At 43.8% G+C, this 17105-nt stretch overlaps 1 protein-coding gene across 1 annotated transcript in view; it reads right to left on the reverse strand.

Moving 5' to 3' along the window:
- Nucleotides 1-16905, reverse strand: part of si:ch211-278a6.1 (SRC kinase signaling inhibitor 1) — a 40065-nt gene extending 23160 nt beyond the window's left edge. Inside the window, exons 1-6 of the mRNA XM_041957608.1 lie at nucleotides 16560-16905; nucleotides 11217-11221; nucleotides 10617-10643; nucleotides 2680-2875; nucleotides 1868-1879; nucleotides 1138-1433 (exon numbers count right to left, since the gene is read on the reverse strand). Of these exons, the coding sequence (XP_041813542.1) occupies nucleotides 1138-1433; nucleotides 1868-1879; nucleotides 2680-2875; nucleotides 10617-10643; nucleotides 11217-11221; nucleotides 16560-16890 (867 nt within the window). The 5' untranslated portion in view covers nucleotides 16891-16905. The remainder of the gene's footprint in view (nucleotides 1-1137; nucleotides 1434-1867; nucleotides 1880-2679; nucleotides 2876-10616; nucleotides 10644-11216; nucleotides 11222-16559) is intronic.
- Between the last annotated feature and the right edge of the window lie 200 nt (nucleotides 16906-17105).

A 17105-nucleotide genomic window follows, 5' to 3' on the forward strand; every position in this document is an offset into this window, starting at 1 on the left:
CTGTTTTTCTTCTTTTCATTGGCTTCTCAGCATCCTAGCTATCCCTTGTCATGCGGCACAATGTAATACACAGAAAATACTGGAGCGTGACAAAGGAATTTGTGCTAGCTTATGCCCAGGGATAAATTCTCATCCATATTGTAAATTCACACGGCTGTATGAGGTGGTTTGCTTTGCACAAACTATATGGACACAACTCAAACAAGAAACAAAAGAGATAACAATGTAGCTTAAATCCCATGCTGCTCCACGAGGCAGCACCAGACAAACAACAGGCACAGGAGCAAAAGAACGGCAAGATGCTTGTTAAAATGCAGCCTTTTTTTGATCTCCAGCAGTTGTAAAGAAGTGATGGGCTGTGCATCTCATACATCGTGTAAAAGATGATGCCTAACTTTGATGATTCTTGGGTTTGGCCAGTTAAAGTGTTGCTTATCCTAGTGCCTTTAAGATTTCTAGTCACCCTCAGTTTGAGGCTGTATTAAAATGTATATGTACAGTTTACAGGTGCTGGTCAGCTGTGTTTTTACATCTTTTTCCTTTTATGTTTCTTGCATACATAAACAAGCATGTAAGCATGCACAAACACATACACATAAAACATACAGCTCGACACATGCACACACAGTGCACACAGGCATAACTGACATTTTTCACTACCTGTTTGCATGGTTAATAGCAGTACTGTGTGAATAATGCAGATGGTAAGCAGGGTTTTGTATAAAATAATTAAAAAAAGGTCTCCCTCAGGCTTCCTTGATCTTCACTGAAGCAGAAATAGCTTCAGATGTTAAAATATGCTCATTTCACAGAGGAACATTGTTCTCTGGTGTCTGCACAGCAACAGATGGCCTACTTGAAGATAAGAAAATACATTTCCAGGGGGAATACCTGTTAAATTACTAACCCACATACACGGCAACAACCTGTCAAAGTTACCATGAAATATAAAAAACACTATTAACTTGTCAAAAAGGTGCACTGCTCCTCTTCATGCAGCGCAGCAGACTGTAGTGGCTCTCACTGTCAGCTCAGTTGTCAAACATCCGACTAGCAGGAGATCAGACAGCATTCTTTCTCTAAAATAACCCAGTTTGCCCTCATCACCTCCCCCAACTCCAGGTCCCCCTTCCTCACCCTCAGGTCTCCGTTAGCAAGGTGTGCAGCAGCAGGATAGGAAGCGTAGATTGGCTCCTTGCGGTAAATCTTGATGATGCTGCGGTCCTGGATGTCTCGGACGTCTTCTAGTTCGTAGAAGACGTTGCGCGCCTCGTCCTTGATCAAGATGGCCGTGTTGGGTGACTTCAACATACCTGCTGTCAGCTTCTGAGGGAACATGTGCACGATGAGAGCGTGCAGCGTGTCCAGGCTGCTCAGCTCGTGGGTGATGTGCACCCGACGTGTCTCATCTCCGTACTGCAGGAACAGCACACCTAAAAGAGAGGGATAAGGGAGAGATGGCTGAGTCCGAAGACGATGGCTTCAGTGGATGGAAATAATAACTAGCAAAGCAATTCTGTCAAATCTTGTAGCATTTTTTTCTGCCATTTTGAAAGATATGGTTGTCAATTATACTCAGAATGTTCTGACTTTTGGTTTACGGAATCCAGCTGATTTTTATCATCACATATCAGCAGGAATAATCACTGACAAGAGTAAACACCAGTGCTTTCTTTATGAGTTTGAGAATAGGACTGTGGAGGCTGTGTGAGAATTCACAGCTAAGGTTGACTACTACTACTTTTTTTTTTCAACAAAATGTTGATCAAATCAAATATCAATAATGGATATCAAATTACCCCAGAAATTTGTCAGATGCTGTAACCCCTGATTTTATAGGTAAAGATGAGTCTGACGCCTGACTAACCTGAATATTCATCTTCATACACCGTGGGACAAACAAAAAGAACAAACAAAGCAAAGAAAGACCAATCATTAAAAGTCAAGACGAGTTGGGGAGAGAAGAAAACATAGAGATTGGTTAGTAAAGAGACATGGAGAGGAGAGACTGGCGATTTGCTGTCCTACTTGTGTCTGAACTCATCAGTCACTTCACTCACTGCCTCTTTAGTTTTACTGCCACTTCTTTTTTTTATCTCACTGTACCTGACCTAACACCACACCTTGGTCTTTATGAGTCTGGGCCAGCCTCGCACTAATCCTCTTTACACTCCCAAGGCCCTTTTGTAGTAAACCTGTCCTCGACTCTGTTTACTCTTGCAGTTGCACAAAAACAAACCCTCAGTCCTGCATTGATTAACACAGATGTGTTAGCAGTATTTCACCAAAATAATTCCTAAACAAAACAGTCCACTTTGATAACTCCATACTGCATATAATAAACTATACATTCAAGCTAATAGTAAACCTGCACAGACTTCATGAAACAAGGTTTGCTGACACATTCTGCGTGAATTCATTTGGAATATACAGGATTGTGTCTGCAGCCATTTAAGAAATTTGTGTTATCTAATGAGTCACTACTCTCCAGTTCTCTGTAGCAGAGTAATTAGACTAAACTAAAACTGTTACGGTGAATGAGTGTAACACTTTCCAATTCTCTGCGAGCACAGCGGTTCACATCAGCAGCTACATGAAGTAAACAGACAGCTGCAAATCTGCCTTGAGTACGACCAGCGTGTTGTGACAGAGCCTGCCAGCAGTGCTTCAGATCTTAACCTGGAGATCGTAGCTTATTCTGGCTGGCAGAGCGGGACAGCGGCAGGCTCTGGCGAAATCGGTTCATCCGGTTGAACCCAAGGGGGATGTCGGCTTCCGACATGGTCTCCAAGGATTCAGCGGAGGCAAAGGAGAGCTTGGCGGCCTGGTCGGCAAGCCCAGACTGGGTAGACTGGGAATGCCGTGGACTGCGGCTCTGTGGGAAGAGAGGACAAATGTAGGCACAATCTCTTAGAGGCGACATCAAGGTGGAGAGAATGGATTGGACGGGGCCGATGAAGTAAGACCAACCGGAAAAGAGACATCACACAATGAAAGACATAACACGATTAACAAGACCTTGACAATGCTTTAACTACCAGCCATTCACTAAAATTTACTAGCGTCACAGTATTTGACATCGGTTGAATACTGCAGCAGGAAAACACAAGGTAGTTCTCAAGTGGCACAGCACTCCAGGGCATCAGCCTTCATGAATCACCTATGGTGGATAAGGAGCAAAATTCAGCCGGAAATTGTGCTGCAGCTTAGCATAAGTTATGCCGTGTTTGCTTGACTCTGCACACCTCCCACACGCCCTCATCCAAACTCTTGTCCCTGTGTTTCTGCGGAATTTAAACGAGTGCTTGTGGGATGGGAGGAGAAGCTCATGCAAATCCTGGGCTGTCACTGTGGGTTTATCCTGGCGGCCTATGCCCAGGCGTCTCTCGCTGAAAGACTGTTAGTGCAGCTGGGGCTGAGCTCACTGAACTGGCTCCCTGATCCCCCACCGCTGTAGCATCTCTCCCAGCTCAGAGGCTGCTGTAATGAGCTCCCAGAGTGCTGTCTGCTGATTGTTTGGATGGCAGAGGCAGACACATCCTTAGCCACAGTACAGTAGCTTTGCCTGTCTCCTCCTCCTTGCACCATGAACACAACAGTGTTCCTTCCTTTCCAAGTATTTCCTTCTCTCCCTTCTCTACCTGAGTGAAACTGCAGCATGCATTGGCTGTAGCTTTCATTAATATAGTGCTTCATTAATGTGAGAGTCTGACAGAAGCTACACAAAGGGCCATCTCTGTGCTCAGTTGCTCTTAACAGAACAACACAGAACACAATCATACACACATACAGTATATGATTCTGCTAATTGGGCAATAAGACAGGAGGCCGCACTGCACAGTAAACTAGGGCTGCAACTACAGATTACTATCATATAAACTTTTTTTTTTTGATAGAAATCAAAGAAAAGCAGCAAAAAGTCACATTGAACAAAGAGAATCAAGCAAATACTTTCCATTTTTAGGCCTGCAACTGGCATGAAACTATAGCAGGCAATGTCAGTCTGTTGGTCCAACACTTTGGTCCACACTCAATGCAATGAAATTTTGTACAGACATTGCTGGTTCAACTTATCTTATACTTTGGTTCAAAGCTAAATGTCTGCAAAACTCATTCCATTCCCATCAGCCTCAGTGTGACTTTGTGTTTATTGCTAATTAACAAATGGTAGGCATTATACCTGCTTAACATCAAGCATGTTAGCATGCTGGAGCTAGCATCTAGCTCAGAGCGCTGCTGTGCCTAACATGAAGACGACTGGGACCTGATCGACACTCTGCAGCCTGTCACAGGCAGGGAATGCCAAAAGAAGATGAGGAATTTCTCAAAAGACCAATTAATTGTCAAATTACAGAAATTAGTCTCTAAGAATCTTCTTTGGTGGTGATATTTCTTTTAATTAGGGCAATGACAGAAAGAAAATGGACTGTGTCTGGGTAAAATGGAAAGATTTCTTGAGGTCACACATCCTTTATTGCAACACTGGCCTCCTGTAGTGCTTTTCCTACTCCTATCCACAAGTTATTGGCTTATCATTCTATTACTGCGAGTGGGTATTCAGTACAATCTCAAATGCAAACATATGTGTTCATTGATCAAGTATTAGTAGTAGTAGGTTGCAGGAGACAAAGCTACTCCTGTAAGCACTGAGGACAACAGAATATATCTATCTATGTCCACAATTTTTTACTTTCATTTTCCTCTATCTGCTTGTCTTTGCATAGGATCACAACTGTTGTTAAACATCTCACCTCTGCCTGTTTTCTTCCTGTAGTGATTTGTGCAGCTTTTAAAAGCCAAATTCTCTGTTTTCTTGTCACATAACTACTAATGTGCAGAACTACTAAGCACAGCCTCACTGGGCTCCTAACATGGCTTTAAACTTAACCTGTAAACTATTGCAACTAACCAAGTGTAACTAATTTATCAGTAATTTAAATGATTATCAGTGGTTAAACTTCTGTCAATCAAATAATCAACTACAGAAGTACTCCTGTCATTGATTTGTTCTTTAAATTGCTTGCTTTGCAATTGCATGTGTGTTTACAAGGCAAGTTACAAATCCCCATCACGGCTGAGAAGCGGAACAATCCTTTCTATAATGTACGCTCCTTCTGTCACCATCTTGCATAATTCAGTCTCACACACACACACTCACAGAATGCTAGTGGTGGTGTCCAGTGATAGTGGTGGCAGACAGTGTCTGAGCACGCAGAGAGAGATGGTGATGCTGACAGATAACCCCCACCGCGTTTTCTAAGAGGGTAATTTATCAAGCTGTGACCACACTGAACAAAAACACAGCCAACAGCCCCACAGAGGAGCGGCACGTACTGCAGTGTGTCATATTCTGGCCGGCCATAGTGGGATATAAAAGACATTAGAGGGTCACATGCAGTACTATAAGACTGGGGGTTTCAATCTAGCACTGAATCCTCTAAATTAATTTAATTCTTTTTGAATTTCCTCTTCTTCAGGTCCCTCCAATTATAGGAAGTTTTGAATGCAGTAAACTGACTATTTCCTGACTCTGAGCAGTTGCCAGGCAACCAGTAGAGACCCCAGGAAGTTACTGGTCCCAAGCAAGGCACAGTCTGACACAAAAACCAGCATAAAAGAGCTAACAGCTGGGTTTTTTGTAAGGATTAAATAAACAAGATGTGACTTGTTAATTAGTGAGCTTTAGAGGTGCTGGTTTTGTTACCTTTGGACACAACTGTTTACTTTTCTTCCTGTTTCCAGTCTTGGTGCTAAGCTAAGCTAAGTGGCTGCTCACACCAGCTTCACATTTACTGTGCAGTGAGTGGGAGTGGTATCAATATTCTCATCTAACTCTTGGCAAAAAAAAGCAACTACTCAGATTTCCTGAAGTTTCAAATTATTCCTGTAAAAACTAAAACTCAATTTTTCCCACATAGTCAGCAAACTACGTATCACCTTCTCACTGCTAATAAAAAGGTAGGTGATAAAAGATTTCCCTGGATACCCTATTATTCAGAAGAAGTAACGCCCAGAAATAGATCTGGGACAGAAATGTGCAATAATAACTTCCAGTATGAATGGGAATAGCTGAAAAGACCACCAAGTCTAAAACATACTGCAAGTATCAGTTTGTGTTTTCCTGCACGGCTGAGGGAGAAACACAGAACAACTCTGTCTCTGCTGGTGCGTGTAAGAATATTATTTCAAGGATAAACAACATAGTTGGAGCGTTCTATGAAAAGGGGATTTGAGAATACGGTGCTGCGAGCCTGTGCTCGCTTCTCACAACGTCTGCAAACTCAAATTTAAAAATTTCTGAACCAAAAATAAAAAAAATCAGTGTGGGGAAATTGAGTGATGCTCTGCTGTCAACAACTGCTATGAATGTGCTGCTGAACAAGACAACGAAACCACAATTTATGTACGTGTATAAGCTTACCGCAGCTGTCGTTATGTACGCTCTTCGTCAATGTGTCTTGTTACAACAGGCTCCAAACATTGACTTCCATATTGGTGGTTTATGTGATATGAAAACTGAAAATATATCTCTGCAGTAATTTTACATTGTAAATATTATATGTGAACACACCATCTGGTCATGCATCTGGTCCTGCTAGACATGCCAGTGTAAGACATGATGGTGTTCACAGTCTGCTCTGAGGGAAACTGGTTCTGCCTCCTCCTTATTTTCCTCGACAGCGCTCCCTCCACACCTCCCTTCTGCGCACCCTCCACCTCCACCTTTTCTTTTAAAGCGATCCAGACTTTTTTCCAACAGCACTCAATTACTGTCGAGAACTCTACACTGTTATAAGGGCACGGTGGAAGAGAGGAACAAGTAGGGAACAGGATGATCTTACACGGAACAGAAGCGAATGGAGCGGAAAGCGGGACATGGTAGCCTGACAACAGACCTTAGGCTACAAACTGCATTAAACTCAACACAGGCTCCCACCATGTTGTTTCTTGTTACACACACACACACACACACACACACACACACACACACACACACACACACACACATATACAGGGATGCTCTGTTTTAAGGTCAAGTGATGGTAGTCTTGGTATATGGCTTTTTATATTTGGGAACATCTCATCAAACTCAGTATGACACAACAGAGACTTTCTTGGCTTCTCTTTGGTATAAACTTAAAAACTGATGTGCAGTTCACCCACAGAATGTCTTGGTGAAAGATGCAAAGAAGCAACAGAAGAACCAGTTTACAATATACATACTGTGCTGCCTCTTGGCCAGTTAAATGTAAATGTGTTTCAGCAGATCATACGACATTCTTGCACAAACAACAAGCAGATGAGCAAACAGGTACTGCCAGAAAAGTACACTAACAAGTCTGTGACTATCTAGGTTGTGTTTTGGCAAATGGTACTAAATACGAGAGCTACGTCCAAATCCGAATCACACAATCTGTGCTAGGCTCTTGTTTCTGATTTTTCCCCTGAATGGCATTTTGCTGGACTAAGAGAGAATCCATCAGCCGAATCGAAGACAGCTTGATGTGTGTGAAATGACAATGAAGTGCTTGGCTCCTGGGTATTACTTGAGAGACAGGTGTTAAATGGTTAATATCACAACCCTCTCGCCCTAACAGTATCTCTTCTCCCTCTAATGATATCCTTCTCTTCCTTGAAAGCTCGTGTCTGTCTTTGCCTCGAGTTGTCTGCCTTCCTCTCCTTACTACAACGCATTTATCCCCGTCACTCATTTGTCCTCTCCCACCACTCCCAAAGCTCGCTTCTGATTCTTGCTGAGCTGCTTTACATCAACATCTCTGCCTCCACCTCCGCCTCTAGTGGCAGAGGCCAAAGCTGCGTCCGGGTGCCATGCTTGTGCTTTTGTTGTCTGCATTTGAGGGTTTTGAATTTTCTCTCTCTCCACAAAAAAAAAAGCTCACAGCTCTCACTTTTAGAAAAGAGAGAGAAAACAGCTCCCTAACATCGACCCATCTCTCACATCCGTTTGTCTCTTCCCCCACTGTCATTATTTGTCTCCATCTTTTCCAACTCTCAGGCCAATCTTCTGCCTGGACACACAATCCCCAACCCCCAACACCCCCGAGTCCCGTCTTTGTAAAACACCAGCGGTCATCAATGCATGGAACAAATTGCTCTGCTAAATTGCTGTGAATTGTGCGCCGATGAAATCGGTTTGTTCAGAGGGAGAGGGAGAAGGAGCAAAATAGCGGTCTCTTCCAGAGGGGAGATGATAGCTGAGATTACTAGAAGAGATTCTCTGTTCTGATAGAAAACAGAGAAACACAAAATGTCGAGGAACCACATGTTCCAGTCTTTTTAGATACACACTTAACTGTGCATTGTTCCATGTTCTGTAATTGCCATCAATAAGCTTTAAAAAGTGTGTATATGAAATACACTAGCGATATACATACTTTCCCACAGGTTAAAAAACATGAGTGTAGTACAATCCTGATAGTAGTTTCATTTACTGTTTATTTTCAGGAGGCAGGAGAACCCCGAGTCGAGCTTAGAAAAGTGCTGCTGAGACGAGGGAGTAGGACGACGCTTTCAGAAGCTTTACTGTGAAATGAAGAAAATTGAGCAGGATGAGGTGTCAACATAAAAGGTGTCCACAACAGAGTGCGTATTGAAAGCGAAAACGTTCAGATCTTTCACCACATGGACCATTTTGGTTGTCTCATTCTGCATTTTATTACGGCTGCGGCACCTTGTGGGGCCAGTAAATAAATTCCAACCTCTCCCAACTGTGCAGTGATTAAACAACAATCACTTGATACATTCTTGGCTGCCGAGAAGACACATCAAGTGATCAATAGAACAGGAACTTACTGTACTTAGAAGTGCAAGGCATCAAAAGGAGCATACTATTGTTTTTAGAGCTGCAGCAATTAGTCGATCACTTGATTAGTGATTAGTTAGTAGTGTTGTGGCAGAAAATTAATTAGCAATTATTCTGCTAAACGATTAATTATTCCAGTCAATTCTGAAGCAAAAACTCAAATGATATCCAGGTCCCAACTTTTAAAGAGTGTTTCCTACTTTTGTCTACTTCCATCATTGTAAACCGCACAGCTTTGAGCTTTGGACAGCTGGTCAGACAAAACAAGACATCAGAAGGCGCCCCCTTGGCTCTAAAAAATGATTAATTGATTATTTGTGAAAATAATCTGCGGATTAATCAATAATGAAAATAATTGTTACTTGCAGCTCTGCTATGTTTAAGCTCAGCATTTCAACATTTTCCGTAATGAAACACGTTTTTTTAGGTTCGGTTCTTCTTGGTTCAACAACAACAACCACCTCAGGATGTGCTTGATGTTTAAAGTTTCACTTTTTACACTAACATTCCTACAAAGTTTTGCAAACCACCTGAATGTTGTGTCTTAGATTTATGTGATAGGGCTCTAAATTCTATTTCATAGCACTCTTGTTTGAGGTTACAGTACTTGTGGGAGTGAGGGATGAATTGCTTAGCCTTCCCCATGGGTCAGGGCATATGGCTATTGATATTCAGTGACATTTCCACCCTGTCCAAATGATATTGCGAGCAGGGATTCGGAGAAGACTACACCACAGATAAGCCCTGAGCTCTACCCTCTCACACACACGCATACATCAATACATTCTTCTTTCTGTTTAGATAGCATGCCTCCCTGCCTGCCTCTGCGAAGAGCAATGCCACAACAAAGTGATAGTACAATGCATACCAGCTAGAGCACAGCTCAGGCCGTATTTTTTTTGTCTACACCTGACCTGACTCAGAGAGAGTAGTAACCGAGCCCGACCCGAAACTGCTTTTTATGTCTGAACCCGACCCGAGCCCAAAGCGGTCGATGTAAGATGAAGCACTGAGTTTGTCACACAATTGTTGTCAGAAAATCATTTTTAAATTTCTGTCCGACCCCAGCCTGACCTGTTGTATTCCAACGGGTCTCGTCGGGCTTGGGTCGGGTATCCGCACTCTAATACCAGCTAACAAATGGGCTCAACTCTTTAAATTCAGCATAAGTGATATTCACTTTCAATATGTCTTAATGCTGGCCTTTTCTAATATATACAACCCATATTTCCTATCTGCAACCTGTGGATAAACCACATTCAGCAGGCCAGCCATGACTCGAGCCTCTGTGCTAATGTCAAAGCATTATTTCAGTAATGCCTCAGCAGCACGTCTGAAATGTCTTCTTAATGTCTCAGTCAGTCTGAGTAATACTTCAGCAAGGTCACATGGCTTCTAGCCATTAATGCTAGCTGACTGAGGTATCATAAATCCCGAGAGAATCGTCTTCTGCAGATTAAATGGAGCTGGAGAAGTTTAAGCTGTCGCCACCCCTGACACCTCTGCCACCACAACCCTACGCACACACCACAAACACACACACACACACAATGCCCGAAGAGCTGAGAGATGCCAAGTGAGCTGGGTGTTGGATGAGCCACAGGGACTGAGGAGATAGGCTTGTGATGCTTGAGGAGTCTGACGTGATCCCACAGCACAGAACACACACACACACACACACACACACACACACACACACACACACACACACACACACACACACACACACACACACACACAATAGACAGGAGAATAACAAACACACAGGGACACTTAGACACGCAGCACTGACCTTAAAGCTCCAGTAGTTGGGCTGTTGCTGTGGAGTTCATGAAGGACAAAAGAGGGAAGGGAGGGAGACAGACAGAGAAAAGTTAGATATTTACTTCTATAATAATGTCTGAAGCTCACTCTCAGAAAGAAATATTGGAAATAAAACAAGCTGGACAAAAGAGTCTGAGTGCAGGTGTCTCAAACAAAAATACAATGCAGCCTCCAAAAGAAAAGCATTATCAGCTGCATTTCCTAAATCGTTCCTTTTCTGACAGGCTATTTATGAAACTCGTTAATATTGCTGACAGCTTCATCTAATGCGACTACATAAACCACAATCATTAAGTTTGGTTGGTGTTAATGTAGTGGGTGGCTGTGTTGTGCAGGCGTCGGGTTACAACGCACCTGAAACAAGATTGTGCTGCTGGCTGTAACTGGCGAAGGTGAGGAAATGAAAAGAGTGAAATCGAATCAAACAGCAGCCCACTCGGAGGCTGCGACGTTGGCCTCTCTCCCAGACTTCGACACCACAGGCAAACGCTCTGTCTCCTCCTCGCTCTCTGCCATCTCTTTCGCTCTCCATCCACCTGCCGTAATGTTTCTATCTGAACCTCGCCACCTCACCTGCTTACTTTCGCCAGCCCCTGCTGTATCTCTCATCTGACCATTTGCCCTTCCCGCGGCTCTGCCATGTATGAAAAGGTGCCCGCATGTTGGCCGAGGCCTCAGGAAGTGAGCTTTCCATTAAAACATAATTACCCCACAGTCAAAACCAGGCCAAGCCACTGATGGCCCAGAAATACCTCAAAATGACATGGAAAATTAAAAAAAGATTGCACAGAGTTCATGAATTTTAATTCTAATCCAAACTCTCATTCCAGTTCTTATTCTTATCTGCAGGCAATTTTCGGTCCATTCAGCCTCCGTTCTGCAGGACCTGCATTACTCTCCTGGCGCGTGGATGAAAAAAAAGTGACAGGCAAGTTTTGATTTATGATAGCTGGTGGTTTTTCATTATAAGCCTTCCATTTTAATACTGTCTCAACAGAAGCTTAGATTATTTCAGTAAACACCAGTATCAGGGGGAGCGTTTTCAACTGATTATTACCTTATTGTAATCTAATCTTTCACTTTATGTTGCCTCATTTGGCCCTGATGCCATTCTTTGACAGTCTCTTTCACTTTATGCTCTTCTCCGGCTCTCCATGTCTCTCTTTTATTCATGTTTTGTGGTACAACTTCTTGCTTGGTTTTGATACAATATTCAGTGTTATAATTACACTAATCCAAAGCGTTTTCTCGGAGAGCAGAAACTGAGCCATCATTAAATAACATCTGGTCTAACACAGTGTAACCATTTACAGACTGTATAGAGGCTAGAGCTGTGCCCCAGTTCCATATTAGACACTAATAGTATACTGCATGTAGTACTTCATAATTGTTGGAAATTAGTATGCAAGAAAACACTGATGTTGCAGTTTTGTGCAGACTGGAATTGCACTGCTAATAAAATTTCAAACTTGAGCTTTAAGCTTTGTTTTGGAGTTAGCATAAAAGAAATCAACAGGAAATAACACAATCCTTGTGCAGTTGGGTGTTAATTAAACTGTAGTAGAAGAATGACGCTTTTCAGAAGGGTTCCTGGAGCTGTTTTACCACAATCTACAATTTGTTCTTGTTTTTTTGTTTTTTTTTTGTTTCCAGCTGTGAGTGGCTCCTCCTGTTTACTTTATGCATTGCATCATGGGACAACAGTGCAGAGCACATCACCAAGACACTCACAAATCAATCAAGTATTTTAGTATACATACTGACTGTTTTGAGTATACTATGCCGCTTCTCTAGTGTGAGCACACTACATACTCCAAACCCATTACAACTCTAAAGTGCTGATTTAACACTGGTGTAAAACGTCGACCAGCATCTGAAAAGATAATAGCTATTCCGAGGCATTTTATTTCCTCCGCCAAGGAGGTTATGTTTTGTTGGTTCGTTTGACAGTTTGCCAGCAGGAAAAACTACTCGCCCAATTTTCATGAAACTTGGTGGAATGGTGGAGCATGGGCTTAGAAAGAATTAATTCAATTTTGGAGTGGATCTGAATCACGTGGTGGACACGCGAATTATTTTCCACTTTTGTTAACATGGTGAGAGTAGGGCATTCAGTCCTGGCGGGATAACTGCGATACATCTCAAAATCTGATAGATGGTAGTAAAGATTAACAGTGACAAAACATAGCCAAATGTAAAATACGATGACTCACAATGCACACTCATGGGTATCAGTAAACCTCTGCAGGGTTTACACATGGAGCTTCTCACACTTGATACAGAAACAGTCATTGTTGAGCGCTCGGGGACTGTGGTATCATGGGATAACCGCTACAACTGTAACATCACCACAACCGCAACAAACTTAGGTATGGCTATGGAAAATAAATACACAAATATCATGCGAGTAACTGTACTCTTACTCACATCCAGATGTGAGCTGTCTGCAATAAACCCCATCAGAGACATTAAGGAAAAATATTCGAACTTTACGCTTCATGAGAACGAGTAACTGACCATGAAGTTTGCGTTTGCAGATTTGCATATCATAGAAGAGTGGACCATTGGCCTGTTATTCTGTCCACCAAATAATGTTTGGCTGATGGAGGGGGGAACTTGTGCTCCTTAAAATTGTAAATGTGAAGAAACCAGTGGGAGCGCCGAGCCTCGCTGGCAAAGAGACAAGTGGGACGCTCCGGATGATATGGAGCATAATCTCAACCCACACTTCCTTTTCCCCGTGGCATATGAATTTATACCAATGTATGTCAAAGCAATTTTCATTAAAGAAAACTCTTTGATCTGTCTCCGTGCAAGCTGTTCTGTTTTTTTTTTAATCATATTGTTGCTGTCCAGTGAAAACCCTGTATGTCTAAAGTCTGAAGGATTTAGTTCTCCATCTTTAAAAAAAACCCTGATGATCTCAAAAATGCATCATCCCATTGCTTACAACAAGGCTGTTTATCTATGTAATGGGACAGTGAGATCTGAAACTATAAAACTCTGCATGTCCTCTGTAAGAAAGATAATTCTCAGTCACACTGAGAGGTCATGAGCAATCTGGGTTACTTTCAGAGATAATACAGGTTTTCACCGGTTGGACTCACATTGGCCTTGACTACCTGATCACATGTCAGTCATTTGTTCGGTGTAGCCAGCCAGTAAAGCATCGCCCTAGACGATCTGTTGAACTGACAGCGGCTCAGGGGCACCATTGGTGCGTCATAAATAATTGCTGCTCACTTGTTCAGACAACGTTAATGATTTTATTTTCCCACAAAGCTAAATGACTCTGAGGGCTGGCTTTAATGGTGCAGAAGTGATTTGTGGTTGTGTGTGTCTGTATCTGCCAGTGTTTCTCTGTTCGTTGCTTTAATGAGGCTTACTCACAGTTCCCAGGTAAAGTAAACACATTCATTTCCACACCGCCTCGTGTTGTTTTAACTGTTAGTCCGCTGGCAGCCACAGATACGCTGAGCCTGGACTTTGAGTTGCAAATACTGCACTGAGAGGGTGTGAGAGCAAACTAAATGGGGGCCTGTTTCAATACCCCTTCACCATTCTCCTTATCCTGACAGTCACCACTGAAATCAATGCATTCATTCTGTGCAGAAATTATATTCAAGACACTGTTTTATGCTGTCAATCGTTATCATCCGAACTCATTCAGCCATAATCCCAGATGACGACCAAACTCTTGACTGAGGCTCCACTACTTAGCTCAAATGTCCATCATTTTTAACCTCCTGTTGAATTAAATATGCTGTGAGCCTCAAGGAGACAGCATTACTGATGTGTGTTTGAGATGTCATTTTAAACTTGGGGCTGAGGGGCTGAATGCATACCTGACTGACAAGTAAAGACACCCATGTATACATTTACACACAGGCGTGTATGTGCACTCATTGGAGTTGGCCATAGAGCTCCAACAGAAGGACGTAGCCTGGCAGAGTGGAGCACTACATTACCTGACCTGCATGTAAAGCAGGCTGCACTCACACCACCCCTCCTCCACCTCCATCTCTTTCTCATGTCGTCATCCTCTCTGCACCCCCCCCCCCCCCATCTCAATCATTCTTACTCTTTCCCCCCTTCGATCCTCCTCCGGTCTAGTTTGGTGTCTTGACGCTACCGCAGCCTCTCTCGCTCTTCTCTCTCTGATTTAAAAACACCTGCTCTGGTCTGCACAGCAAATTAACGCTCACCCAAACAGACGCACAAAAGGCTCTGTGTGCGGTTTACAGTATCGTCCACTCAGCCTTCGTCTAGCCTGGGCTTCTGCCTGCTGAGCATATGCACACCGTCACCACAACAACCACAACAAACACAACAGGCGTGGAATCTAATCCCAGCTGGCACATCCTTATCCCACACACACACACCTCTCTGCAACAGCCTCCGGCTTCCAGTTTCAAGCTTCCAGTCCCATCTCACCTGCAGTGCACCTGTGCCTGTCCACCACTCCAGTCATCCCAGGCTGTCCGTCAGGTGCAGCGAATCCTCATCGCATTTTTGCCCGTCTCTCCCTCCCTCTGCTTTTCTAACCCTCCCTCCCTTACTCAGCCTCCCTCTCTCTCTCTCTCCGTTTCGCTCTCCAGTAGCACATGCGGCGGAAACTCTTTATTTAATTCATTACAACACCAGCCGATTAACTCTTTCGCAGATGGGTGGCTGGCTCCTGCTGGTGCTGGCTAATTGAGCAGCGGGCTGCTTGACTGGCTGCTGCGCTCCTCTCCAGCTCCTCCCCGCCCCCCTCCCTCCTTACTCGCTGTCCATGCGCTGCACATCCACGAGATGACAAGGATTCCTGGGCTCTGCTGCTTCCTCTCCCATGCAGTGAAAATGCCCTGTCACTTCAAGATCTGTCCACTCTCCCGGCTGCTGCTTCAAATTTATTTCTGCCTTCCACTCGTTGCCGTCTCCCCTCTGTCTTCATTATTGTACAGTTCCTCCTTCTCCACACAACCTGACCTTTGCAATGCGATATCCCTACTTGCCATTTATGGGAGAGGTTTCCATGGCAACTATGGACTCCACCTGTCTTTCACCCGCCCACCCTCACTCATTCGCTCCCTCTCTCCCTTTCATTTTCTCCCCTCTCCCCTCATGTGCGTGTGTCACATCATTACACCAATTTTACTCTTTTTTACAAACACACACCTACAGCAGTGGTGCTCACACAAAGAGCGTGCTTGTGTACAGTACAGTATGTGCATTTGTATGTATTTCTGTGTGTGAGTGTGTGAGTGTGTGTGTGTGAGTGTGAGTGAGTGAGACAGAAAAGACAGTGAGAAAGCTGTCCAGGCTGCGAAACTGGTCAGAGTTCAAACTTGGAGAAGGAGAAGAATTGATAAAAAGAAAAGCAAAAACGTTATTCCCCTGGTGTTCAGAGAACTGCATGTGCATATGTACACCTCAACAGAGTCAGTCTTGCCCCTCTTTAAAAAGTTCTGCAGGTTCTGGCGTCAGAGAAACTAAGAAAAGCTTGGCCATGACAGTTTAATGACAAACCTCTAATAACACAGACACAAAGAACACCTGACAGCCTTGCCTTGCCTTCCACTACTTATTTTCGCTCCCTCAATGATTTCAATGAGCACAATGTGCAGCATTGTGCTGCTTTCACTCTGGATGTAAGCTGTCAAGAGACTTTTTGTCGCGACGATATATATGATACCAACCAAACTTTTAAGTGATACGTGATGGGCCTTTCTGTCATCAAATTAACAGCACGGACCAGTTTGATTACCAAAAGAAACACGCATTGAGCACCACAGGAAGCGTCATACACGGCTCCAAATGGCAGAAAAGTAAAAAACAGAGCATTGACTAACAGCAAATCCACATTAATTTGACAATGACGCTGGGATGACAGTTCTTTTCAAGGGAAAGAAATCCTCATGAGGTGAACTACGTACCTGTTCTCGTGCAGACCGCTCTGACGTACCCCTCATGCTGGCGTGGGAGGGTGAGGGCGATGGCGGGTTGTGGTGGGGGCTGTGGTGTGGATGCTGCAGCTGCTGCTGCTGCTGATACTTGCTCTTCAGGTGATCCATGAAGGCGTCCCTCTTGCGTTCCATGTCAGCCTTATGCAGGTTGGTCAGGGCCTCCAGGCTCTGGGCGGCGCTGACGGTGTGGCGGTGCTCAGATGTATGCACCAGGCCCACATTGGAGAAGCGCCGGGCGCTGTTCCCCAGCGTCCGGTACTCCCGCGGATACTCCAAGTCATCTGTGGAGATCATGTGACTGCCACCACGCTCGGGATCTGAGGGACGAGGACAGAAGAAGGGAAGGGAGGATGAAGGAAAAGAGGAAGGAAGGGGTGTGCAAGAAAGAGGTGTATCACCACCCACACAAACATGCAGAGAAATTTCAGGGTGGAGACGTACATACACACAGAGCAGGCACACACAGGTGGAAACAAATGGAGCAGAGAAAAGGAGAGTGGAAAAAATAA

The sequence above is a fragment of the Chelmon rostratus genome, chromosome 17 (genome assembly GCF_017976325.1).
Source record: "Chelmon rostratus isolate fCheRos1 chromosome 17, fCheRos1.pri, whole genome shotgun sequence".
In the NCBI taxonomy this organism is placed as follows: Eukaryota; Metazoa; Chordata; class Actinopteri; order Chaetodontiformes; family Chaetodontidae; genus Chelmon; species Chelmon rostratus.